General features: G+C 41.0%; 1 protein-coding gene across 1 annotated transcript in view; it reads left to right on the top strand.

Annotated features, from left to right (window-relative positions):
- Positions 1-7,172: 7,172 nt before the first annotated feature.
- CAT (catalase) overlaps positions 7,173-25,833 on the top strand; it is a 35,818-nt gene continuing 17,157 nt past the window's right edge. Inside the window, exons 1-7 of the mRNA XM_017849719.1 lie at positions 7,173-7,358; positions 17,516-17,687; positions 19,635-19,745; positions 20,725-20,855; positions 21,746-21,850; positions 22,440-22,565; positions 25,415-25,606. Of these exons, the coding sequence (XP_017705208.1) occupies positions 7,293-7,358; positions 17,516-17,687; positions 19,635-19,745; positions 20,725-20,855; positions 21,746-21,850; positions 22,440-22,565; positions 25,415-25,606 (903 nt within the window). The 5' untranslated portion in view covers positions 7,173-7,292. The remainder of the gene's footprint in view (positions 7,359-17,515; positions 17,688-19,634; positions 19,746-20,724; positions 20,856-21,745; positions 21,851-22,439; positions 22,566-25,414; positions 25,607-25,833) is intronic.

Here is a 25,833-nt window from a genome sequence, read left to right on the forward strand (position 1 = left end):
CTGACAAAATTCAACAGCCCTTCATGCTAAAAACTCTCAATAAATTAGGTATTGATGGGACATATCTCAAAATAATAAGAGCTATTTATGACAAACCCACAGCCAATATCATACTGAATTGGCAAAAACTGGAAGCATTCCCTTTGCAAACTGGCACAAGACAGGGATGTCCTCTCTCACCACTCCTATTCAACATAGTGTTGGAAGTTCTGGCCAGGGAAATCAGGCAGGAGAAAGAAATAAAGGGTATTCAATTACGAAAAGAGGAAGTCAAATTGTCCGTTTGCAGATTACATGATTGTATATTTAGAAAACCCCATCGTCTGAGCCCAAAATCTCGTTAAGCTGATAAGCAACTTCAGCAAAGTCTCAGGATACAAAATCAGTGTGCAAAAATCACAAGCATTCTTATACGCCAATAACAGACAGAGAGCCAAATCATGAATGAACTCCCATTCACAACTGCTACTAAGAGAATAAAATACCTAGGAATACAACTTACAAGGGAGGTGAAAGACCTCTTCAAGGAAGACTACAAACCACTGCTCAGCGAAATAATAGAGGACACAAACAAATGGAAGAACGTTCCATGCTCATGGATAGGAAAAATCAATATTGTGAAAATGGCCATACTGCCCAAGGTAATTTATAGATTCAATGCCATCCCCGTCAAGCTACCAATGACTTTCTTCACAGAACTGGAAAAAACTACTTTAAAATTTCAGTCTTATGTTAAAGTTGAATCTGTGTACTTTTTTCTACGTATATTTTTATTTTTTATCCTCGCAGTTATTTTAATCCTATTTTATATGTAATAAACTTTTTATACATAATATTCTAAAATTTTATACATAAATATATAAAATATAAATACACATATATATATAAATATAAAGATCTTCAGTGCTTAAAAAAATTAAGTGTTTTTTTTTTTAAAGTTGCTAGACAATGGAACATATTTTAGAGAAAAATGTCGATTGAGTAGTTTTGCTGAGGGAGTACAAATCAGGGGTTGTTAATGGCCACAAATTAAGGATTGAAAATTAGCACTGTGGATAGGGAGGAAAGGGTCCACAGGCCTGTATGTTGGTTAAAACAAGTCCTGTGGTTCATTGGTCAATAAACAGTTTTCAGTTAGATTCTTTGAGGGTCTGGCATACCTGAATCACTCAAAATGTATGGTCCTAAACAGCCGCAGCAGGTTAGAGCCAGTTATGATGAAACGCAATGTTCAGTTTTACTGTTTCCTGAGTAAGTGTTGTTCTAAAAATACTTCCTTTTATACTTTACAATCGAAAGCTGAATTTGCCAGTTGAGCATGAAGGTTTCTTGTAGCCAGGACTTCCTCCCTCCACCTCTGGATAAATGTGCTTCTACTGAAGCTGCTATTTTTTGTTTATTTGTTGTTTTTGAGACACAGTCTCACTCTGTCACCCAGGCTGGAGTATAGTGGCACAATCACAGCTCACAGCAGGCTCAGCTTCCCAGGTGCAAGCAATCCTCCCACCTTAGCCTCTGGAGTAACTAGGACTACAGGTATGTGCAATGATGCCTAGCTAATTTTTAATTTTTTTGTGGAGAAGGGGTCTCACTATGTTGCCCAGGCTGGTCTCAAATTCCTGGGCTGAAGCGATCCTCTGGCTTCAGCCTCCCAAAGTGTTGGGACTACAGGAGCGAGCCACCGTGCCTGGCCTGAAGCTATTTTAATCCATGTCTTATCCACTGTTCTTTGGATTTTGCAAATTCCCTCCTTTTATTCTAGACAAATAGTACTTTCCTCAGAATTTCAGAGCTGAGATCTAGTCTTGATTAATATGAGTTTCCTCTAATACCTTTGTTTCTTCTTTTTTTCAAACTGATGAAGGCGGACTGTCTATCTCAATGCACCCTTATCTCTTTAGTTTCCTTCTAGGCCTTCCTTTGCAGCCAGGTCCTCACACTGAGATCTGTCCTTAGCCTGACTGTGCCATTTGGGGCTCTCTCAGGGGGACACTGGTTTTGTGCTCCAGGTCATTGTTTCTTTTAGGTGCATAATAGTAAAAAATGATAGCACATCTGCATTTAATTATGATTCCGTCTTTCTGGCTCCACGTTCACAAATTTCTAAGACTTTGGAGAGAAGGAATATTTGCTACAAACATTGGCTGCAGCGATGATGTTGTCATCTGCTTTCAATTTCCTAGATGTAGCCGTAAACAGATGTAAAATGTGGCTAAATGGTTGGGAGTGGAGTGTTTGGACCATCTGACAGGGTGTAGATAGGACTCTCCACATGTCTGCAGTCATAATTTTGTCCATTTTTTTTTTTATCTTTAAAAATATGCCTCCTTACTTCTTTTTCTTCCTACACTGAACTGGCACAGAACATTCACAACGTATGTGGTGGATTTTATAGACTTTTGTGTTTCATAATACATAAATTTTTGACCTTTACAAATGATTTCTTTTCATCTTTAGGTCACAGAGCTTTTGTGTTGATATGTTTGAGAGGGGCAGAGAGTAATAACACAGGGAAATGTGATGTATGGAGGACAAGTGCCTTTTCTGTTACAAACCACACACCTCCTCTGCCCCCAGCCAATGCAATGCTTTTGACCACAAACTTATGTTGAATCTGTCCATGTAGCCTAGGGTCAGCCACTGCTGAATCATTCTCCCAACTACAATGCTCCCTGGAGGGTTCATTACAGCACTGAAGAGTTTTGATGACTGGCACTTTTGGCGTCTTTTTCTTTTGTCGTGGGCTTCAGCTGCCCCAGCTCCTTTCCAACACCCGTTTCCCTTGCTCAAGAGTTACTTTAGGGTTGATGATTACTGAGGACACGCAAATAACAGAGGCTCAGATGTTTGAGGAATGCAAGTTGTTATAAGATAGGGTGCACTTAATTAACTTCAGACATCAAAACTTGTGTTGTTAGGGTTCTTGCTAACAGAATACACAGAATAATCTGTAAACTTAACAGCACAAGAGATGGTGTGTTCCAGACATCACCAAAGGCAGTCATAAAATCAGGGCCTATTTTGAAAATTGTGACTGATATTTATTAAACTAATATCAACCAATTATACTGTCATAAGAAAGTCAGAAACGATGTTCATTGTCAAGTAATTCCTTATCTCAGGATAATAAAAGACAAGCTTAGAGTACTTTTTGTCAGATGATCTCAGGGTTTTATAAGTATTAACACATTAAATCTCATAATGTATAAGGGTTAAGAAAATAATTTGGTCATTTCTCTGTGTAGCCTGTCTGGTTAACTGTTTATATATTCCTACTTTTTAACTTATTTATTTATTGAGACAGGATCTTGCTGTCTTGCCCAGGTTGGAGTGCAGTGAGCTATCATCAGTGGACTGATTAACCTCCACCTCCTGGGCTCAACTGATCCTCCCATCTCAACCTCCCAAGTAGCTGGCACTATAGGTGTGCACCACCATGCCAGCTAATTTTTATTTTTTTTGGTAAAGATGAGGTCTCACTATGTTGCCCAGGCTGGTCTTGAACTCCTGGGCTCAAGAGATGCTCCTGCTTCAATCTTCCAGAGGTCTGGCCTTACAGGCGTGAGTCACCACTCCAAGCTTGCTTGCTCTTTCTCTCTCTTTCTTTTCTTTTCTTTTCTTTTCCCTTCCTTCCTTCCTTCCTTCCTTCCTTCCTTCCTTCCTTCCTTCCTTCCTTCCTTCCTTCCTTCCTTCCTTCCTTCCTTCCTCTCTCTCTCTTTCTTTCTTTCTCTTTTCTTTTTCTTTCTTTCTCTCTCTCTCTCTTTCTCTCTTTCTTTTTTTTTTTGACAGAGTCTTGCTCTGTCACCTAAGCTGGAGTGCAGTGGCATGATCTTGGCTCACTGCAACCTCTGCCTCTCAGGTTCAAGAGATTCTCCTGCCTCAGCCTCCTGAGTAGCTGGAGTTACAGGTATGCAGCACCATGCATGGCTAATATTTTGTACTTTTAGTAGAGATGGGTTTCACCATGTTGCCCAGGCTGGTCTCAAACTCCTGAGCTCAGGCAATCCACCTGCCTTGACCTCCCAAAATGCTAGGATTACAGGTGTGAGCCACCATGCCTGGCCTTAAGCCATATTTCTATCTTTTAATTTATTTAACTTCTCTGTGTCTCAATTTGTTTCTGTAAAAGTCACTGGGTCCAAGGCAAAACAGTGATGTAGGTGAAGTTTGAATTTAATGTCTTCCACCTCTTCCTTATCTTCATGTGGGGGTCCTCAGGTTGGGGCGAAGAAGTAACAAAAGCAAGAGTGCCCAATTCTTGCTCTCAGCTACTGAATAACTTGTAATGAAGGTATTACCTGAGATGCTTATGTATGACTCCTCCTAGGAATATATGTATATTTATTTGTAAATTTTTATTTTGATGTAATACTAACTTACAGAAAGTTACAAAAATAGTATAAATAACTCCAGTTTACTGTTTATGCAGATTCTGCTCTATTTATTTTGTCATGTGCTTGCTATCTTTATTTACATGTGTATATGAATATATATGATGCATATTTTTTCTGGCCCATTTGAGAGTAAGTTGCAGACATCATTCCTCTTTACCACTAAATACTGCAATATGTATTTTCTAAGACACAAAAGAAATCTCTGATGTAAGAGATTATATAACTGCAGTCTAATGATCAAAACAAGGAAGTTTAACATTGATACAATATTCTTATTCATATTAAGTTTATGGCCCATATGAAATTTCATAAATTGTCTCCGCAATGTTTCTCAAGCCTTTTCTGTCTGTTCCAAGACTCAATCCAGGAACACTCTTTATACTTAGTTGACATGTCTCCTTAGTCTTCTTTAAACTGGAATAGTTCTTTAGTCCTTAACTTTCATGATCTTAATATTTTGAAAAGGCCAGTTATAGACTGTTCCTCAGTTGGAGTTTGTCTCATGTTTCCTCAAGATTAGATTCAAGGTAGGAATGCCACAGAAGCGACGTTGAGTCCTTCCTGGTGTACCATGTCAGAAGGTTCATAATGGGGTTGATAGATCTATTTTTTTTTTTTTTTGAGACAGAGTTTCACTTTTGTTGCCCAGGCTGGAGTGCAATGGCACAATCTGGGCTCACTGCAACACTTGGCTCACTGCAACCTCCGCCTCTCACGTTCAAGCGATTCTCTCGCCTCAGCCTCCTGAGTAGCTGAGATTCAAGATTTTCTACCTGCCTGATCCGTACTGCCAAGACTAAACTCCATGTGGGTCGGAATCCTCCCATCCATAATTTATTGAGCACTTACTATATACCAGGGACTATTCTAAGCTGTTTGTGTATTTGCTTAATTAACCCTTCCAACAACCCTATGAGTTAGATACTAATATTATCTTCATTTTACAGATTAGGAAACAGAAGTATAGGGAGGTTAAATAACTTGCCCAAAGTTACACAGTTATTAAGGGACAGAGTATCTGGGATTACAGGTGTGTGCCACCACGCCCAGCTAATTTTTGTATTTTTAGTACAGGTGGGGTTTCGCCAGGCTGGTCTCAAACTCCTGGCCACAAGTGATCCGCCTGCCTTGGCCTCCCAAAGAGATGGGATTACAGGCATGAGCCACTGCACCCAGCCTCCTATGTAACGTTATAAATTTATTGTCATTACTTGTAAGCCTGCCCTTTATTTTAAAATACAAGATATGACAAGATCAGAAACCAGTCTTGTTTCTCCAATTCTTTCTCTAGAAATATTTCTTTAGCAATCCAAACCCAGAGTAACAAAAACAAAGGGAAAAAATCCACATATGCTGGATAGTGTTTATATAATGAACAAAGGTTAACATATGACTCCAGGTCGCTTCTTATTTATTTTGTTGATATTTGTGTTGGTTAGTTAAGAAGATGACTTGTTTGATTATCTCAACATTTATTTATTCAACAAACTGTGGACTTTGGAGACTTTGGAGCTGAAGCTAGAATCCTGACTCTATCCCTTAATAACTGTGTAACTTTGGGCAAGTTATTTAACCTCCCTATACTTCTGTTTCCTAATCTGTAGAAAAAGACACCAAATTACACAGCCAACAACATCTTTACAATTGTTTTTAATACAGGAAAAGTATAGGGTGCTAAAGATCATTTTGTGGTTTTCTTTTCCAATGAACTGCTGAAGTTCCACTTTTACGCCCAAGATTCTTATCATACTTTTGTAAGATCAAGAACAACGTGAAGTTTCCACTATTATATGTCCATCCATTACATCTAGTTGTACTGGAAAAAATCAAAAGCTGGTAACTTTTAATCTGAAGAGGATAGTATATATTATTTATATATATTAAGGTGCTTAAAGATAAATCCTAGCACCTGAGGTGTAGAAATCATTCAAACTCTTTGATTACAATGACAGTCAGTAACTTATTACATATTGTACTAAATGGGACTATTTTACTGTTCAACATAGCTTTTTAAAGACACAGAGCTTTTCTAAATTCCTGCCTACCTGGGAGTAAAATTTGGGGAAGCAGATTTCTCCAGTGTTTAAAGAAGCCAATTTGGCAGTGTACCGGAGTTGAATACATTTTTTCCATCACAAGGGAATACATTTTTCCCATCTAAGTTAAGTTGTTTTTCTCTGGTAAAGGAGGAAATCAACACCCATCTGTGCGGAGATAAACGTTTCAGAGTGTTTTTATATTAAATAATTAGTATACTAGTCTAGTAAGTGATAATCCACGAATAAGTTAAGAAAAGCTAAGAGAGAAAAAGAAAAGCATCCATCCATCCTTTGGTTGCAAATAATACTTACATTAGCGTATGGCAAAATTTAATTTCGTACAGAGTAATTTGACCCAAGATTGCTGATTTTTAAGAGCAGAAAAAGCATAGTTACAGAGTGCAAGGTCTCACTCAGCAGGGTCTAAGTATTCCCTCTACAAAACTGGCAGGCCACCAACGGCCGCGTCCCGGGGCGGCCTGAGGGATGCTGATACCGGGAGCCCCGCCCTGGGTTCGGCTACTCCGGGCACCCGGGACTGGCAGGGCGAGGCGCTCCAATTGCTGGACTAGCGCGGGACCCCTCCTTTCCGCACCCTCCCGGGTATCTCCGGGTCCTCGGGCACTACCTCCCTCGGGGAGCCCTGCTCCACGCCCATTGGGCTTCCAATCTTGCCCTGCCTAGCGCCCAGCAGCCAATCAGAAGGCAGTGCTCCCGAGGGGGCGGGACGAGGGGGCGGTGCTGATTGGCTGAGTCTGAAGTCGCCGCGGCCGCGGGGCAACAGGCACTTTTGTCTGCTGAAGGTAGAGACCCACAAGCGGAGGCCTCCTGCAGTGTTGCGCACCGCCAACTGAACGCCATGGCTGACAGTCGGGATCCCGCCAGCGACCAGATGAAGCACTGGAAGGAGCAGCGGGCCGCGCAGGTACACTCTGTGCTCCTCGAGCGGGCCCGAGGGTCCTTTTAGAAAGTGGGGGCGTCGGCGAGTAACGGCCCGGCTTCCCCTGGGACGGCGCTCTGAGGGACTGTACGGCTGCTCACTGGGCGGGGGGGATCCCCTTCGGTGCAGACGGACTCTTACATTCGCGGGAGCAGAGGAGGGGGTCAGGGTAGTGGGGCGCGGGCCTGCAGGCTTTGTTGTCCGCGACAGGCTCGGGTGGTTGGTTGCTTCAGAATTTTGCACTTTTGCCAACTGGGACAGAGGTCGCAGCTTGAGGACAGAATGAGGGCTCATGGGGAAAGAGGCAGAGAGCTGCAGCTGCAAGGAAGTCAGAGAGGGAAGTGGAACCAGGCTTCAACGCTGCCCTTCTTGAAATACTGTTTACACGCTTTCATAGTTGTGGGGTCCCAGCAGGGCAGGGATTGTGTTTTATCATCTTGATGTCTCCAGCACCAATCACAGTGACTGGTACATACTATGCACATTATTAAACAACTAAATAAAAGAATTTTTACATCCATTGTCTCCTTTGCACTTCAAAATATCAAGCCTAGCATTTTAGAGCTAGGGGGTGACATTAGGGATTGGTTAATGCGTTTATTCTATTCTTTGAGCGCCTGCAGGTGCTAGACACTGTTCGGGGCAAGGTGTACAAATTCCAATGAGGCAAGAACAACACCCTTGAGAAGCTAAGAGTCTAGTCTGGGAGACAGGACGCATAAACAGATGATTACACTCCAGCGTGGTGAGGGCTCTAATATAGGTATTCTGTAGAATGCAGAGGGAGCGACCAGTTGGGCTGGACAAAGCAGGTGACATTTGAACAGGACTTTTTTTAAATGAGTAGAATTTTAACTTGGTGGTGGGGGAGGCATTCCTGGCCTGTGCCCACGGGTGCAGAGGGCATCTATGAGGAGGTTGCATTAGATGATACCATATGTGGTCTGAGTCTTCTGTTGGCAGATTGGCCCAGGGAGTCTAAAGGTCTTGCCCTGTTCCCTGGCTGCTGGTTAATGGTAGAGAGAGGACTGTTTTCCCCATTCTGCCTAGTGCTATTGCTTAAAACTCAGGTTCATGAACTGGGGTGTTAATGCTGAGTGCTCATGGATTGCTTTAATGGTTCCCTGTTTGGTACAAGGCTGCCATTCTCCTCCAAGGGCCTGGAAAATCTCCCCTCTTGGCCCTGTTCTTTGTTATATACCGTTAGGACGGTTCATGAGCTCTTAAAGTGAACCAGAGAGACGTGGAGTCTTAGTAAAGGATGTGCCGCTACTTGGTGGCAGAGACAAGGTTAGAATTCAGCTTCTTGGACCCAAGACTCTTTCCTTACCCAGTGGGTGCAAATCCTGGTTCACACTGAAGTTTTCATGAATACTTGGTGAATTGAGAAAAGTGTGGACAAAGTAGTGAGATTTTTACAAAACAAAATATTTTCTTTTCTTTTTTTTTTTTTTGAGATGGAGTCTTGCTCTGTTGCCCAGACTGGAGTGCAGTGATAAGATCTCCACTGACTGCGAACTCTGCCTCCCAGGTTTGAGCAATTCTCCTGCCTCAGCCTCCCAAGTAGCTGGGATTACAGGTCCCCGCCACTACACCCAGCTAATTTTTGTATTTTTGGTAGAGACGGGGTTTCTCCATGTTGGCCAGGCTGGTTTGGAACTCCTGACCTCAGGTGACCAACCTGCCTTGGCCGCTGAAAGTACTGAGATACGGGTGTGAGCTACCGTGCACGGCCAATATTTTTATTTTTAAAGGACTCCCCTTTATTCTGAGACTAGCTGCCTTCTTCCTTGTTTGGGAGAATCATGAACTGTTGAAGTCCCTGCTGTTGATTTATCTTACATAGTTGCCCATGTGAGAAATGGCTGACTCAAAAAGCTCATCCATAGTTGGGAGGCTCTTAATTGAAATACGGCAGTCCCCTTTGTCCATGGCGTCTTAGTGCACTGTGTACGTCGTCCTGATTGGCAGTCACATTGATGTCTTATTGTTCCTCGATTTTAGCTGCTCTGAGTAAAAACCACTTACTTCTTTGAGGCACTTCTCCCTCCCCCCAGGGCCCTCCAAAAGGAATTGTGCATATGCCTTATAGCCTATATAATTTTCAAACTCTTTTTTAAATGAAAAATTTCAGACATTCAGAAAAGTTGAAAAAAATTTGCAGTGTATACCTATATATCTGCCATCTAGATTCTACAAGGAACATTTTGCCTTGTGTCTTTTATTACGTTACTCCGTCTGTCCATCCTTTCATTCATTCAAGTTGTTTCATGTATTAGCAGTTTGTTCCTTTCATTGCTGAGTAAGATTCCATTATATGAATATAGCACCATTTGAATATCCTGTTGCTGGACACCTGGGCTATTTAATTTTTTTTCTATTGTAAGTAAAGCTGCTGTGGCTGGGCATGAAGGCTCATGCCTGTAATCCTACCACTTTCGGAGGCTAAGGTGGGAGGATTGTTTGAGCTCAGGAGTTTGAGACCAGCCTGGGCAACATGGTGAAACCCCATCTCTACAACAAATAAAAGAAGTAGCCAGACATGGTGACACATGCCTGTAGTCCCAGCTACTCGGGAAGCTGAGGTGGGAGGATTGCTTGAGCTTGGGGTGTGGAGGCTGCAGTGAGCCATGATTAACATCACTGCACTCTAGCCTGGGCAACAGAGGGAGACTCTGTCTTAAAAATGAAAAATAAATAAAGCTGCTATAAAAATTCTTATATAAGTCTTTTTGTGCACAGATGCTTTTATTTCTCTTAGGAATTACCTAGGAGTAGGTCTAGAAGTAGGTTTATTGGGTCATAAGGTAAGTGAATGTGTTATGAGAAACTGCTGAGCCTTTTTCCAAAGTGGTTGTACCATTTTATACTTCATTAGCAGTGTATGGGAGTTCCAGTTGCTCCACATCCTATCAGCTTTTGGTGCTGTCAGTCTTTTGCTTTTAGCTGTTGGACATGCAGTGGTATCTCATTATGGTTTTAATTTGCATTGCTCTGATGACTAATGATGCAAAGCTCTTTTTACATGCTTATTGGCCATTGGTATATATTCCTTTGAAGTATATGTTCAAATTTTCTGTCCTTTTAAAAATTGAATTGCTTTTAAATTATTGATTCATAGCCCATATTTTAAATTAAATCATGTGAAATCATGTATAGGCTAAGTGTTATAATAATAAATCTCAACATGTATCATGGTATAAACATATTAGAAATTTATGGCCGGGTGCGGTGACTCACGCCTATAATTCAGCACTTTGGGAGGCTGCGGCGGGTGGATTACCTGAGGTCGGGAGTTTGAGACCAGCCTGACCAGTATGGAGAAACCCTGTCTCTACTAAAAATACAAAATTAGCTGGGCGTGGTGATGCATGCCTGTAATCCCGCTACTCAGGAGGCTGAGGCAGGAGAATCACTTGAACCCGGGAGGCGGAGGTGACCCGGGAGGTAGAGGTGGCCGTGAGCCGAGATCGTGCCATTGCACTCCAGCCTGGGCAACAAGAGTGAAACTTCATCTCAAAAAGAAAAAAAAAGAAATGTATTCCTTTCCTACATGAATGGCCCAAAGTGGTTTGAAGTTGAAGGAGGCAGGTGGGTGCTCTGCTTCCCACAGTTATTGAGGGTACCAGGCTGAAGGAAGCTCCCCCTTGGTCGACACATGGCTTTTAAGGTTGCCCTGGGCGTCACTGTCCAGCACAGAAGGCTCAAGAGCATGGAGAAGGGTATATGAGTGTGGTGAGGTTTGGGGTCCAGGGTTACTGCCACTTACGTTCTGTTGGCTAGAACAGAGTTCAGAGCATAACAGAGTTCTGTTGGCCTGAACTCTGTTACAGGCCACACCTGGGGTAGTCTACCCCTGTCCAGGAAGCTGACTCTACTACATTATCCAAAGCGTACATTTCATATTTGGTGAAAATCTGTCCATCCATTTTCTTGTGATGTGGCAATGGACACACAACATAATCTCTTTTTAAAGAATATGTCATTTTTACTTTCTGACATTAAGATATTCTGTTAGAAAATTAAGACAGTAACAGATGGCATTAAAAAAAAAAAGTCTCCCCTTGCTTGGTAAATACTTTTATCTAAGTGGGCAGCTTTGTGCTAATATGCTCTCTTCCACTTCTCAATTAGTTTTGATGCTTTACTCATCTGGGAGAGCTTTACGGTTTGGGACTACTATAGGAGAGCACTCTGTTGCCTCCTCTCTCAAGAATCAGAGTATCCTTTTTTGGAAACACAGTCAACCAATGTGAAAGCAATTTATTGGGCGTATCTTCTGTGGTCAGATTTGGTTTGCTGACAGGTGAATTGGGAGTTTTGTAAACTTTAATACGTGAGCACTGAGTCAGATGTGTTCGTGAGTATGACCTCGATCCACTTTAAAATTCTTATTTCTTTTTCTGTCTTGGCAGGAGGGAGGTGGTTCTGCAGGTATTCCCGGTGACTTTGAAGGGAACTTAAATGGGAACTTTATTGCTCACTGCTCAGAAAGCCATGGGCTCTTCTTTTGGGATACTTACCTTTAACCCGTTTCCTGTTTTTTTTGTTGTTGTTATTGTTTTTCTTTCTTCTTTTTTTTTTTTTTTAAGTGCAGCTTGCTGCTAGTGCTCTTGGAGGTAAATGGGAAGTGTTAATAAGTAGCCACTGATCCCTTTAAAATGGGAGAATTTGAACATTTCAAACCTTACCTTTTTATACAGTTCTCTTATTACCTGGCAGAGGGTTAGGTCTTAGACTGTCCATTTGTGTCAGTGAGTTGCCTATGCATTATAGGCTGTGAGGGTCTATGTTTTTTTAGGGTAACCCTGGTAATAACTGCATTGATGTTACACTGCCAACATTTGGGATGGAGAAGGGGTGACTGAGTGACTTAACCCTTGGTTCACATGTGCTTTCATTTCTCCTGAAATATACCTAGGCATGGGATCGCTAAGTCTTAATGTGCAATGGGAGAGACTATGGGAGATGGAATAAAAGGTTTTGAGGTTTCGTTTCTTTTTCTTAGCTTTTCCATGGAGGGTAGGTCTATGCAAACTTACCCCCAAAGTCTGAGGAAGCTGAGAGGCCAAAAAAAGAGGCTAACAAATCAAGTTTCTCAGAAAGAAATGTTTAATATGGACTTATGACCAGAAACCATGTCCGTGTCTTGCGTGTTGCTGAGACAAGATGGTGGATCCCACACCATTACCCCTCAGACCCAGAGCTTAATACCATAGGGAAGGGTGATTCAGAAGGGAGATATGGGATGACTGAAGTATGATAATGTCAAGGTTGTTTGACCTCAGGGCAAGATTTATAGTAAATAGGGGCTCTTTCACAAGGAATAGCGAATAAACTGGAAATCTTAAAACTGGAGTTAATCAGAAGTCAGCATGGTGGATTAGTATCTAAGATGGAGTTGCTTTAGCTTCCATAGCAGCCAATATCTAGATCACCCTTATTATTTTCCCACAGAGTAAGAAATTTGAGGGTCAGGACAGTCTTTGGTTTCCTGTATTTGGGTATACACGTTGTAGGCACTTGAATCTTTGTTGAATAAATGGAGAATGTTAGGCAGTTATTCGCTAGAAAATGCTAGGCACATTCTTTATCATAGAATGAGAAGACATCATTATGACTCCTCTGGGACTGATAGGGGCAATTTGCATTACCAATCTTTTAATTAAAAGTGGAAGAACATGTTTAGGTTCTTGAGACTTCTGTGAGTGAGTGAAAGGAACTAAGTGGAAAGTGTAATATACTGATAAAATATTTCACCAGATGAAACCAATCTTACTCCTCCCATACTCCTCCCAGGAAAATTTCTTCATTTATGTATTAGCTCTGGCCAAAAGAAGTCTATTAAAGCAGCAAAGTCAAAATGGAATTTTACTTTAAGTCCCTACCTCTAATAATTGTGCCAGTTTTTAGCCAAGCTAATTTCTGCGGCAGTTTTCATAACAAGTTTGTCTAAAGGTGTTTGATCAGAATTTACAAATTAAAATATTTCTCTCATTTTTTGGAGGGGAGATGCAGGGAAAGGGATAGGCTGTTGCTGCTTCCTCCTGCTTCTTAGAAAGGCTCTTGGCCATATCATATTGGTCCATGGTTTAGTGTATTTGCATGCTGAATCCACACACATTTGTTTTGTGTTTGTTAGTATATTGAGCAGTGTATTAGGGATCAGGGATATAGATGTAAAAGGAGTACACAGTCTAGAGAGGAAAAACAGTGACAGACTGGGCACGGTGGCTCATGCCTGTAATCCCAGCACTTTGGGAGGCCAAGGCGGGCGGATCTCTTGAGGTCAGGAGTTCGAGACCAGCCTGGCCAAGATGATGGAACTCCATCTCTACTAAAAATACAAAAATTAGCCGGGCGTGGTAGTGGGTGCCTGTAATCCCAACTACTGAGTTGAGAGAATCACTTGAACCCAGGAGGCGGAGGTTACAGCGAGATGAGACCACGCCACTGCACTCCAGCCTGGGCAACAGAGCGAGACTCCATCTCAAAAAAAAAAAAAAAGCAAAACAGTGACGTAAACAGGCAATTACAGTATTTTATTATAAGGGGCACAAGAAGATGCTTCCCTTGGCCCTGCTTCATGGATGATGTGGGGCAGGATAGAGAGAGCACTTCAGGAGAGACACGTATGGATGTCATGGGAGCTAGCAGCCAGGAAGATGTAAACATGTTAACAAGAACCAATGCTACTTTCCCAGAGAGAGGTCTTGAAATTGTCCAGCCATAGAAAAGCTTTTCTATCTTTGAAAATATTCTGGCTTTAAAGTCATTCACTGAGTTAAAAACAAGAATTGCAAGTTGGAGGAAATCTCTTTGCCTGTCCTTACTTGTTACATGTAACAAGTAAACCTGTGCCACAACACTGACATTTCTGCAAAGTTACTTAAGTTTTCTGAGTTTATAGTTGGGATTAATAACTTCCATCTCTGGATTATTGGGAAGCTTAAGTGAGATAACTTGTGTGGTTCATTTTCTAGCCCCACCCTGTCATTTCATCTAGTAAATCTTCATTGCATGAATTATTTTCATCTTAAATACACTGCATCCTGCTCCTCACCTTCTAATATTAATAAATGCTCTATCTTTCAGTTTAGATCAGTTCCTCTCACCCAATGTTGCTCTAAACATCCCCTGAAGTTGGGGGATCTTTTCCTTTCTAGTTTTTGCTCCCTGGCTTCCCTTTTCTATTGCTGACTGTTGAAGCTTTACTGCCCCACTGGCTTTGAAGGTAAATTGTATATACAAGAGCTTGTGCGAGGAAAGCTGTTATATAAATGAGGACAATTGATCTAACTATTAGAGTGGGGAAATGGAAGAGATTCTGAAGCCTCCATTTGTAACTTAAAAACTCAGGTTTCATTTCTTAACAGGATTGATGTTAAGGAGGGGATTCCTTCGTTGGGCAGGAGGGAGGACTGCCATAATTCCAGTTTTCCCATTCTTATTAGTCAGTGTCATCAGGAAAGACCACCTCAAGCTTTAGTACTTTACTCATTTATCCAACTCTGCACCTGCTGCCTTTGGGTGCGGTATTTATTCTTGACCATATCACCCTGATTCAGTAACCAGAGCAGAAGGGAACATGTGATGTGCTCTCATCTCTCCCTTAGGGGCAGCTCCCTCTCCACTTGAAGGATGCTGGCATGTAAATAACACTCTCGCCTGTTTAGCATTCCTTTTACTGAGCTTCTTGGTATCTTTTCTCATACTTTTATCTTTTATGGGATGTCCTTTTTTTTTTTGAGACGGAGTTTCTCTCCTATTGCCCAGGCTGCGGTGCAATGGCACGATCTCAGCTCACTGCAACCTCCACCTCCTGGGTTCAAGCAATTCTCCTGCCTCAGCCTCCCGAGTAGCTGGAACTACAGGCACCCCCCACCGCACCTGGCTAATTTTGTATTTTTAGTAGAGACAGGGTTTCTCCATGTTGGTCAGGCTGGTCTCAAACTCCTGACCTCAGGTGATCCACCTACCTCAGCCTCCCAAAGTGTTGGGATTACAGGTGTGAGCCACCATGCTCAGCCTGGATGTCCCTTTATTTTTTAAAGGCTTCCTAAAATACCTTGTTTATACGTTGAAAAGAGCATTTAAAGAGTGGACAGATTTGGTTTGCTCTGGCTCTCTAATTATTTTAATTTCGTTATCACCCAATAGTTCTAGGTCAGTGGTTTTCAATCCTAGCTTGAACAGGAATCATTTAAAAATAGCCCAGGCCTCAGCCAGGGTCCTCCTATCAGACATCTCTAGGGGCGATGACCCGGGCATCAGGAGGCTTTACAAAGCTCCCCAGGTGGTTTCAGTGCATTGCCAAGGTTGAAAACCAAGGCTTTAGGTTTAAACTAAAGGTGAAGTTGCTCTTTTGCTGGTTCATTTTCTACTTTAGAAAGTAGAATTTTTTTTTTCCTGGTTCATTTTCTACTTTAAAAATAAACCTGCAGAGGGTCACACGTATTAGCAACATACGTATCTTCAAAAGAGTGGTGTGATTGGGTGGTAAGTGTTGATTGGACCCTTAAACTGTGACAGTTTAGAAGGGGCTTTGCTAGATGGGTTTAGGGACAGAGATGGTAGAGTGAGAGAGTGTGGATGGAGGAGTATGCATCTGTCATGATTACTAGAAAAATAAAACTTCAGATGCTTTGCTCCTTCTGCTGTGACGTCATGTTCTCACAGTCAGTGAAGTGACAGCATGTATGTGCTGAATGTGTGGCTTGCGTTTTACATTTAACTCTTTTAATTCATGTGTTAACCCTAGGAGGTGGTTATTATTCTGTTTTGCAGATGAAAATGGAGACTCATAAATAAGTAACTTGCCAGCAGCTACATAGCTGGTAATTGGCAGAACTGGAAGTTGGACCCAGGCTCTAATGCTGGCACTCATGGTTTCTCCCTGGTGCCAGGTTGGCCTCTTCCCACTTGGATGAAGATATAACTCTAGTGGCAAGGGCATTTCCTAGTGTGTGAGAAGGTCTTGTTTATTAGTTTTGCAAATTGCACGGTCTCCTTTATTCAGTGTCTTTTTTCGACAGCTCACAGATCTTTTGTGGTTTTTTAAGTGCCTACTCCCCACCATATTGCCTTCTAGAGAAGAGGCAGGAATTTATTTTAATATGCAGGACAGACATGCATGGGGAGTAAAACCACATACTCCACTCCAGGTGTGTGGAAATACTAAAAATAGTGCTTTTCTCTGTGTGTGAAGTTGGTCTTTTGGGGTTTGTCATAGACGCCGTTGAGTTCCTCTCCCACGTGGAGGTGGCGTAGCTTTGCGTCACGTGCATGTCTCGCCTGATTTCCAGTGACCGGGGAAGACACTGCAGAGGCACTTGTCTGTGGTCAAAAGTATTCTCTGACCATGGAACTAGATGAAGCTAAGAGCTTCCAGGATCACGTGGGGCTAGAAGAATGCCGCTCTCACTCTAGAGGAGGGACAGCTGAGTGTCTTCTAACGTAACTGAAATTGGAGAATCAGGTGGATTAAAATTAATTCTTCATTACAGTAAAGTAACCTATCCCATTTCAGAGACATTTGCTATCTTTAAAACATTAATACTGTAATCCACCTTACCAGTAACAGTTTACTTTTAGTGACAGTAAAAGCCGTTGACTTTTTTTTTTTAATTAAAAAGAGATATTGCAAATAGCTGGTGTACATTGTTTGAGATGCACTAAACAGGGTAGCGTACTTGAACGTCGTGGCAGTAATAAAGCATCTGTAAGTTCTGAGTAAAGTATTGACCAGCACAGCTTCCCTGGAGACCATCTTCTCATTGTTGGGTTGGACATTTCACTGTTAAGTTTGTAGGATGCTTTTGGGCACCTCTCTGGGAGCTTTGCAGAACCCAGTGGGTTTCTCTGGAGCAGGTGCTGAGCACATTTTCAGGCTCCAAAATCAACTTTCTGCTCTTCAGAGCAAGTTTCTTAGCAGATTGGTGTTGAGATTTGTCAAAGGTTTCTGAAGCATGACTGAAAGTTTCAGGCAATGGCCCATCCTGTCGGATTTTAGTACTTTGGACACAGGAAATTTAAAAAGAGGGCAGATGGTATAAACATCGTAAAGCTATGTATCCGTGACAGTGTAAATGAAAGGTTTGATTGTGCTAACTCTCTTGCACTTTCTTTCTGTGTTCCTGTAGAAAGCTGATGTCCTGACCACTGGAGCTGGTAACCCAATAGGAGACAAACTTAATGTTATTACAGTAGGGTCCCGTGGGCCCCTTCTTGTTCAGGATGTGGTTTTCACTGATGAAATGGCTCACTTTGACCGAGAGAGAATTCCTGAGCGAGTCGTGCATGCTAAAGGAGCAGGTAAGTGCTGTGTTTATTTGCTGTAAAAAGATTGTTTCCCAGCACCTAGGTCAAGTATTATTTCCCAAAGGATTGGAGGACCTTTAACACAAGTGCCAAGTCTCTATTTGTGGGAAAAAGGAAAAACGTCCAGCAGGAGGGAAATTAGTAAATAAATGATGGTTATTTCCTCAGATTAAACATTATATATAAAATAGTTTCTTTTTAAAAAAGCAGTCTTCCATTTCTCCTATCATGCAGTTCATTGAAGGAATAAAAATACAGTAAGTCCTCATTTAATGTCAATAGGTTCTTGGAAACTTTGACTTTAAGCTAAACGACATGTAATGAAACGAATTTTACGATAGGCTAATTGACATAAGCAAGAGTTAAGTTCCTATGGCATATTTCTGATTGATAAAATATCACCAAACTTCTAAATAGAGACTCAAAATACATCTAATATTAAACATTGAAACAAATGTGAGCCATACATACCTTTAAGAAAGATTAGTAAAATAAGATAGTTATTTACCAGTTTATTCCAGTTCAAGATGGTAGGAGGCCAGAGCCTGTCCTGGCAGGTTGGGGTACAAGGCAAGAGCCAGCCCTGGACAGGATGCTGTCCATTGCAGAGTGGACTCACACTGGGACCATTTAGACATGTCACTTCACCTAACGCGCACATCTGTGGGATGTGGGGGGAAGCTGGAGTACCAGGAGAAAACCTATCTGGACATGGGGAGAACATGCAGACTCCACACAGATAGTGACCTCAGCTAGGAATAGATCTTTTTCTCATCAACGTTATAATGAAACAATGTTGGACAAAACAATGTTATTTGAGGACCTGCTGTACAGAAATACAGACATAGACACTTGACTGCAAATTGCAACTAAGTTTAAATGGTGTACTTATTGGGTAGTTACCGGAATGAACTGCAAAATTTGGGGTAGTTGTGTTAGGGTGGTGGGTTTGTGATGATTTTTTCCTTTCCTTTTTTTTTTTTTTTTTGAGACGGAGTCTCGCTCTGTCACCCAGGCTGGAGTGCAGTGGCCAGATCTCAGCTCACTGCAAGCTCCGCCTCCCGGGTTCACGCCATTCTCCTGCCTCAGCCTCCTGAGTAGCTGGGACTACAGGCGCCGCCACCTCTCCCGGCTAGTTTTTTGTATTTTAGTAGAGACGGGGTTTCACCGTGTTAGCCAGGATGGTCTCGATCTCCTGACCTCGTGATCCGCCCGTCTCGGCCTCCCAAAGTGCTGGGATTATAGGCTTGAGCCACCGCGCCCGGCCTTTCCTTTCCTTTTTTGCAACAATTTCTGTAAAACTTACTTTATTGCTCTTATATCAGACACAAAAGATGGGGGTGGTGTTTGAAAGACAGTGAAATACTCAGTTGGAAAAAGAGCTCCACAGAAAGAGGTTTTTCTCTTAGCTTGCTGACTGGGACTTCCAGTTAGGACTTCTGCATTTCTTCATCTCTTCTTCCTGGATAAGGTTTCTTCCCATCTTCTCCAGTGGTTTTTGTGTATTTTTCCATCTTGACTTGTTTAGTGTGTTGCTTGCTTTGTATCTTCCTTGCTAGGTGTTGAAAAGATTCTCTCTTTCTCTGTGGTTTCATCTCCTCTTCTCTCTGTTCTTCCCTTTCTCTCATAGGTCCTACCTGTACTTCAGGCCCCTCTGAGGTCCTGTGTCCTTGGGCCAACCTTGACTACTTCTAGCCCCACTCACCTCCTTCTCTTGGCTCCAGCTATGTGGCATTCAACTTAGCACAGAGTGATAGAATAGGGCTTTGCATTTCACCCTCTTTATTTTGTGTTTGGACATTTCCTCTTCCCCCACTACACTAGAAGCCCCCAGAAGACTGGTGCTAACCATCATTTTCTCTTGTTACTCACATACCTGTTAAGGACCTGAATGTCTGAGTAATGGTCTCATGGTAAGGATTTCTGTGTCTTTCTCGTTAGGGGCCTTTGGCTACTTTGAGGTCACACATGACATTACCAAATATTCCAAGGCAAAGGTATTTGAGCATATTGGAAAGAGGACTCCCATCGCAGTTCGGTTCTCCACTGTTGGTAAGTTGGTTTATTGGCGTGATTGGTATGGCTTAACTCAACTTCACCTTTTTGGGGAAGTTTGTAACTTAAAGAAAAAGTTATTAGAAAATAGGAAACAAGCACTTCTCCAAATTATGGCAAGATTTTACAGTAGAAGACATATTTGGAGACACACAGGAAGTTACTTATATTTCTGTTTGTTGAGGTCTTAGGAAATCACACTTACACAGAGGCTACCTCTGCAATTCTGTGACATTTGGAAAGAGCTTTCCTCAAAGTGGTTGCCTCTAACAGAAGAATAGAGTGGAAATCTTATTTAATAACTATGCCTACAGTGACCTTTATTAAGAATTAACTCTATGCCAACCATGGTTAGGTGCTTTACAGATATAGTCTCTAATTTGTAGATCTACTTTGCAGAATGGGATTCTTTTCGTTTCTGAGAGGCTAAGTGATGTTTCTCACGTTACAGAGATAGTATTAGATCTGTCATACTATATTTCAGTATGCCTACTGCTTGACTAGTTCTGTTTCTGTGTCAGTCTCTGCATTTTAAAAAATACCGTGGAATGTAAAAATAAGTAAAATTAAGAACTAAGAACCAATATTTTAACTCATTTTCTTAATGTTAACCTCATCATTTTGGCAACTCACTTATTCTGTTTGTCACTACTATAAGCCTCATAATTATTCTCTTCCCTTATTTTAATTAAAAACTTAATTACCTGTTTGAACAAAGTTATCTTATTATGTTAAATGAATAACCTTGTCAGCTGTTATTACATATGTTCTCTTATTGCTCTCAATTAATTCTTTTGTTTGATTTGTGGACTGAATTAGCTGGTGGGTAGAAATAATAACCCGGGCACTTAAATACCTAATTTAGTTCTTGGAAGTGGATTAGAAAGGATGGATCCAGGTGCTTCTTTATGTCTCCAGGCTTCTAGGATGTAAAGTGCTGTGGCTTATGCTTCCTGTTTCCATTTGAATATTGTAGCTGGAGAATCGGGTTCAGCTGACACAGTTCGGGACCCTCGTGGGTTTGCAGTGAAATTTTACACAGAAGATGGTAACTGGGATCTTGTTGGAAATAACACCCCCATTTTCTTCATCAGGGATCCCCTATTGGTAGGTAATAGAGTATTTTGCACTCAACAAATGTTTGTTGATTTTTAAATTGATTTCAAATAGGTTGGCATTTGAGGAGAAACCATGGGGAAGGCAGAAAGAAAAGAATATGAGTTGTCTGGATTACTTTTTTCAACACATTTTTCTGTATTTGATAAGATCAAGTAGCAACAGTTACCACTGGTCTTAGATTTGTCATTTTAAGATACATTGACTTAATGGGAAGTGAGTTTAGTTTTCCTTGCAGAACATTGAAGATTAGTAAAAAGAGGGACTTTACTTTGGAAACAAACAGAGAGTGTCTCTACATGCTCTGAGTCAGCAGGAGGGTGTGTGTGTGTGTGTGTGTGTGTGTGCATGCGGGAGGGTGTGTATATTTTTTCCAGGAAGAAATACTATAAATCCCAGCACTTTGGGAGGCCAAGGCAGGCAGATCACTTGAGTCCATGAGTTCAAGACCAGCCTGGGCAACATGGCAAAACCGTGTCTCTACAAAAAAGTACAAAAATTAGCCAGGTGTGGTGGCTCATGCCAATAGTCCCAGCCACTTGGGAGGCTGAGTTGGGAGGTCTTCTTGAGCCCAGGAGGTCAACGCTGCAGTGAGCTGTGATCATGCCACTGCAGTCCAGTCTGGGTGAAAGAGTGAGACCTTGTCTCAAAAAAAAAAAAAAAAGATTGTAGTTTTGAGTATATTCGAAATACTTTAGGGTATCTTAGGTGCTAGTTGTCTATGTTGAGTATATTTCATTTAATGGTTTGGCAGTTTAAAATTCCAGGATTGTATTTAGAGTTATAATCCATAAACCTAGTAATAGGCATGTATAATGCAAGATACCATAATTCCTGTAAACTTAGTTTTTGAATTTTTTTCTCTCTTTTTTTCTATTTAGTTTCCATCTTTTATCCACAGCCAAAAGAGAAATCCTCAGACGCATCTGAAGGATCCGGATATGGTCTGGGACTTCTGGAGCCTACGTCCCGAGTCTCTGCATCAGGCATGAACCCTTTTTTTCCATTGTCTTATATCACCTGGGATGCAGTGTTTAATTATGCCTCCTCATAAAGTGTCTCTCCAGTTTTGGCTGTTTGATTGGAATAAGCTTCCTCAGATTTCTTGATCATGAAGGGTTTTGTAATAACTGGCTTTACTAATCATCCCGCATTCATCAGCCTTAAATGGCGATGATAGATAGATAGCAACATTGTCAGTTGACATTTAGCAATAGTAAGGATGAAAGTCTGTACTACAAGGTAAAGCTCTGTATTAGGGAAGTGAGGGGAAAGTAGTACCAAACTTGCTATGAAAATAAATTTTGAATAACAAATTAGGCCAGTTTTCAGGTTGTTTTAGCTTTCCTTCATAGAATTTTGAGTCATAGTATTAGTGATTTACATATCATTTTGGTTTAAAATTTTTCTGTTTGTTATTTTCTACAGGTGAAATAATGTAACCCTTCCCATGGGAAATAGGCTAGTATGTTTTATGTCATTAAGGAACTTTCTGGAAACTAAGGAATATCTTAAAAATCTAGGAAGTTTTAATTTAAATGAAAACATTTTAGGCTTTATATTTCTGTTCCTTAGGTTTCTTTCTTGTTCAGTGATCGGGGGATTCCAGATGGCCATCGCCACATGAATGGATATGGATCACATACTTTCAAGCTGGTTAATGCAGAAGGAAAGGCAGTTTATTGCAAATTCCATTATAAGGTACGTGTTATACCTTTGGGGCAGAGTGTACAAGGCTCCTACCACACACCTCCTTATTTTTCCTGAAGAACTGAGCAAAGATTAAGGCTTCTCCCACGTTTCCCTCACCTCCCTCCCCAAAGATGGGAAGTCTTGATCTCGCTGATCAGTACTGTGAGTGTTTTGTTGGCTTCCACCTGAGGACATAACTTCACACTGTCCTGTTAGAACAGTGTGTGGTTCCTCTTTAGTCTCCCTTTTACATGTGGCCAGAGGTAAGGCACATGGTTGCGATCAACAGTTTAAACTTCCTTTTTCTGGATCCTGTGTCCCTTGTCATAAATATTTAGGAAATGTGCTGCTTTTGTGCTGCTTCTGGTTTAATGTTTCTGGGCTGGCAGCTTCATGTTGAGTACAGCTTTCTCCCTGAAGTGGGAATATCTAAGCTTTTGGTTTGGGCTCAAGGAAGATAGTATAGACCTCTAGGCTAGTCAGAAGGAAATAATTTCCACCTAGTTTAGCCTAGCTTTTTTTTTTTTTTTTTTTTTTAAGATAGGCTCTCACTCTGTTACTGAGGCTGGAGTGCAGTGGTATGATCGTATCTCACAGTAACTCCTGGGTTGCAGTGAACTCCTGGGCTCAAGGAATCCCCCTGTCTCAGAGTAGCTGAGGCTACAGGCACACACCACCATGCCTGGCTGATTTTAAAGTTTTTTTTTTAATAGAGATGGGGTCTTGCTGTGTTGCCCAGGCTGGTCTCAAACTCCTGGCCTCAAGTGCATCCCCAACTTTGGCCTTCCATAGTGTTGGGATTACAGGTGTGAGCCACTGTGCCTGGCCCTAGCCTGGCTTTTTTAGAGTTCTTGTTGGAGTTTGGAGTTAAGCTCTAGAAAATAATAAAGTGCCTAGCCCTGAGTCATTATCCTGAGCATAGATACCTTTTAGGGCTCAGAAGAGGGCTAACACAGCTTGGAGCATATCCCAGTCTCACTATCACTTCCAACATCCAATGGCATCTTTCCAATATCATTTCTTCTCACTTTTTAAGTCATCCATCTATTTACTTAGCATTTATTGAGTTTGTATTATGAACAATGCATATAAGTAAAATCAGTTATAAATGTCAGAAAACAAAATTGTACTGTTTTTAAAAATTTGCGTTCATATAGCCAGATCAAATGCGTTACATCTGGGGAGGGTTTTGAGAATGTTTTAATCAACTGAAATATTTTAAAGGGTTCTCTTTTGGTTTAAGCTTGTCATTTGTTACAATGAGCAATATTACCAGTGAACCCTGGCGCGTTGGTGATATTCCCAGAGAACTCCCAAGGGCTAGGTAAAAACAAACCTGAGAACCTCTGTTTCCAAATACTGCTGCTAAGATAAGCAGAAAGAAGTGGGCTCATGACCAGTACTGGACAATCTCTCTCTTAATGACATCCAAAAGCCCTGTTTTCTTCTATCCTGTTTTCTTCTTTATCTGAACAACTTAATGTAGGCATATCAAACAGGAGAACCATCACCTCTTTTTATCATCATAACTTGGATCTATAATATTTGACAAGGAAAAATTTTATGGAACATAAAATTGGCTTGTAATTGCCAAAAGGGTCAATGTAGTGTTACTTAGAGTAAGACTAAATGGTTGTCTCTGGGACAGCCAGTCTAGTTGGTAGCTTTAAAGTTATGCCAGCCTGAACTCAGATTTTTACTCTTCTAGATAATTGTGGCCTTGGGCATAGTATTAAAAGTTCTTTGGGCTCCAGTTCTTTTCACTGTAAAGTTGGTATAATATTACCAGCTATACAAGTCCTGGAAAGATTGGATTGCTTGTGGATCTTTTATCCTAGGGCCCTAAGGTAGCCTGAGATCTACATGGATTCATCAGTCTGGATTATTCTGACCTAAGATGATTCTTTTCTAAACCTAAAGGATTCAGTTAAAATCAGAAAGGTATTGCAATGTTTTTGAACAAGTTAATATATTAGCTCTTTGGGTGATGTGTACATCGTGACCTTCATTTTTTTTAATACTGAAGGTGGCTTTACTTCTGGTTCAGTAGTAAGAGTTCAGACCTTTTCACTGACGAGAGAGTTGGGATTTCTGTGGTAGAAACAGACCAGCATTCAGAGTTGATTTTTGCTAAGGAAATCTTTCTGTGGCACTTGGCTTGTTGGGAGGTCTTTCAGAATAAGATCACATGGTCAGTCCATTAAAGAACAGTATGATATGATGACAGGAGCACTTATGAAGGGACACAGCTTCTCTGGGTTTTAATAGCTTGCTTGGAAAGTCAGAATATTAATTTTACCTGCTCGTAGTCAGAGAACTAGTTCCAGGTGGCTGTACTGAAGTTCTTTTCAGCTCTATGAGCTATGATTCTATGATTTATTTAAAAAAAAAAAAAAGGAATAGGACAAGGGTGAAGGTATACTAGCCGAGCACAGTCTCAGTAATTGATTTGAGCTATCATGAAGTGGAATTAAAACATTACTTCATGATAAAAGGGAAGTAGTCCTTTAATTTTATTAATCCTTTGCCTACTTTTAAGATATATTTTGATTTTCTGATTTGGAAAGTAACATGAATATAAAATTCAAATAATAGAACACATAAACAGAAAGATAGGACTGATTTTAAATATGAAATGTGTAGATGGGATTTCCTTGACATTTAAAAGTATTGGGGTAATCAAATAGAATTTCTTGTTGATAAATTCATTAGTATCAGATTTGAACAATGGAAGTATTGTTGTAAAGAAAGTTCATTCTTTGGGTGGTGTTACTCATAATCCTTCAATGAGTTACTGATTACATTTTGATAACTTTGCCAGTAAGTTTCCATTGGAGCTTCTTTTTTTCATTTTGTAGACTGACCAGGGCATCAAAAACCTTTCTGTTGAAGATGCGGCGAGACTTTCCCAGGAAGATCCTGACTATGGCATCCGGGATCTTTTTAATGCCATTGCCACAGGAAACTACCCCTCCTGGACTTTTTACATCCAGGTCATGACATTTAATCAGGCAGAAACTTTTCCATTTAATCCATTTGATCTTACCAAGGTGAGTCAGTAATAGCTATATTGTTTTCTTTTTTAAGTCTCTTCTTACCTAATTAGAAAAAAAATCTAGTCAAACAATTATAACGATGGTGAAGTCATATACAAAATATAGAGGGTACCACTTCAGAGTGTCCTTTACCAGCATCTTGCTTCCACATTCCTGTTTGTCATTTCATTGAGTATGTGTATGTGGCTTCATATATTGTTATTAACAGGGAACAGATTATG

The sequence above is a fragment of the Rhinopithecus bieti genome, unplaced genomic scaffold, assembly GCF_001698545.2.
Source record: "Rhinopithecus bieti isolate Rb0 unplaced genomic scaffold, ASM169854v2 scaffold_32083, whole genome shotgun sequence".
NCBI classification, from domain to species: Eukaryota; Metazoa; Chordata; class Mammalia; order Primates; family Cercopithecidae; genus Rhinopithecus; species Rhinopithecus bieti.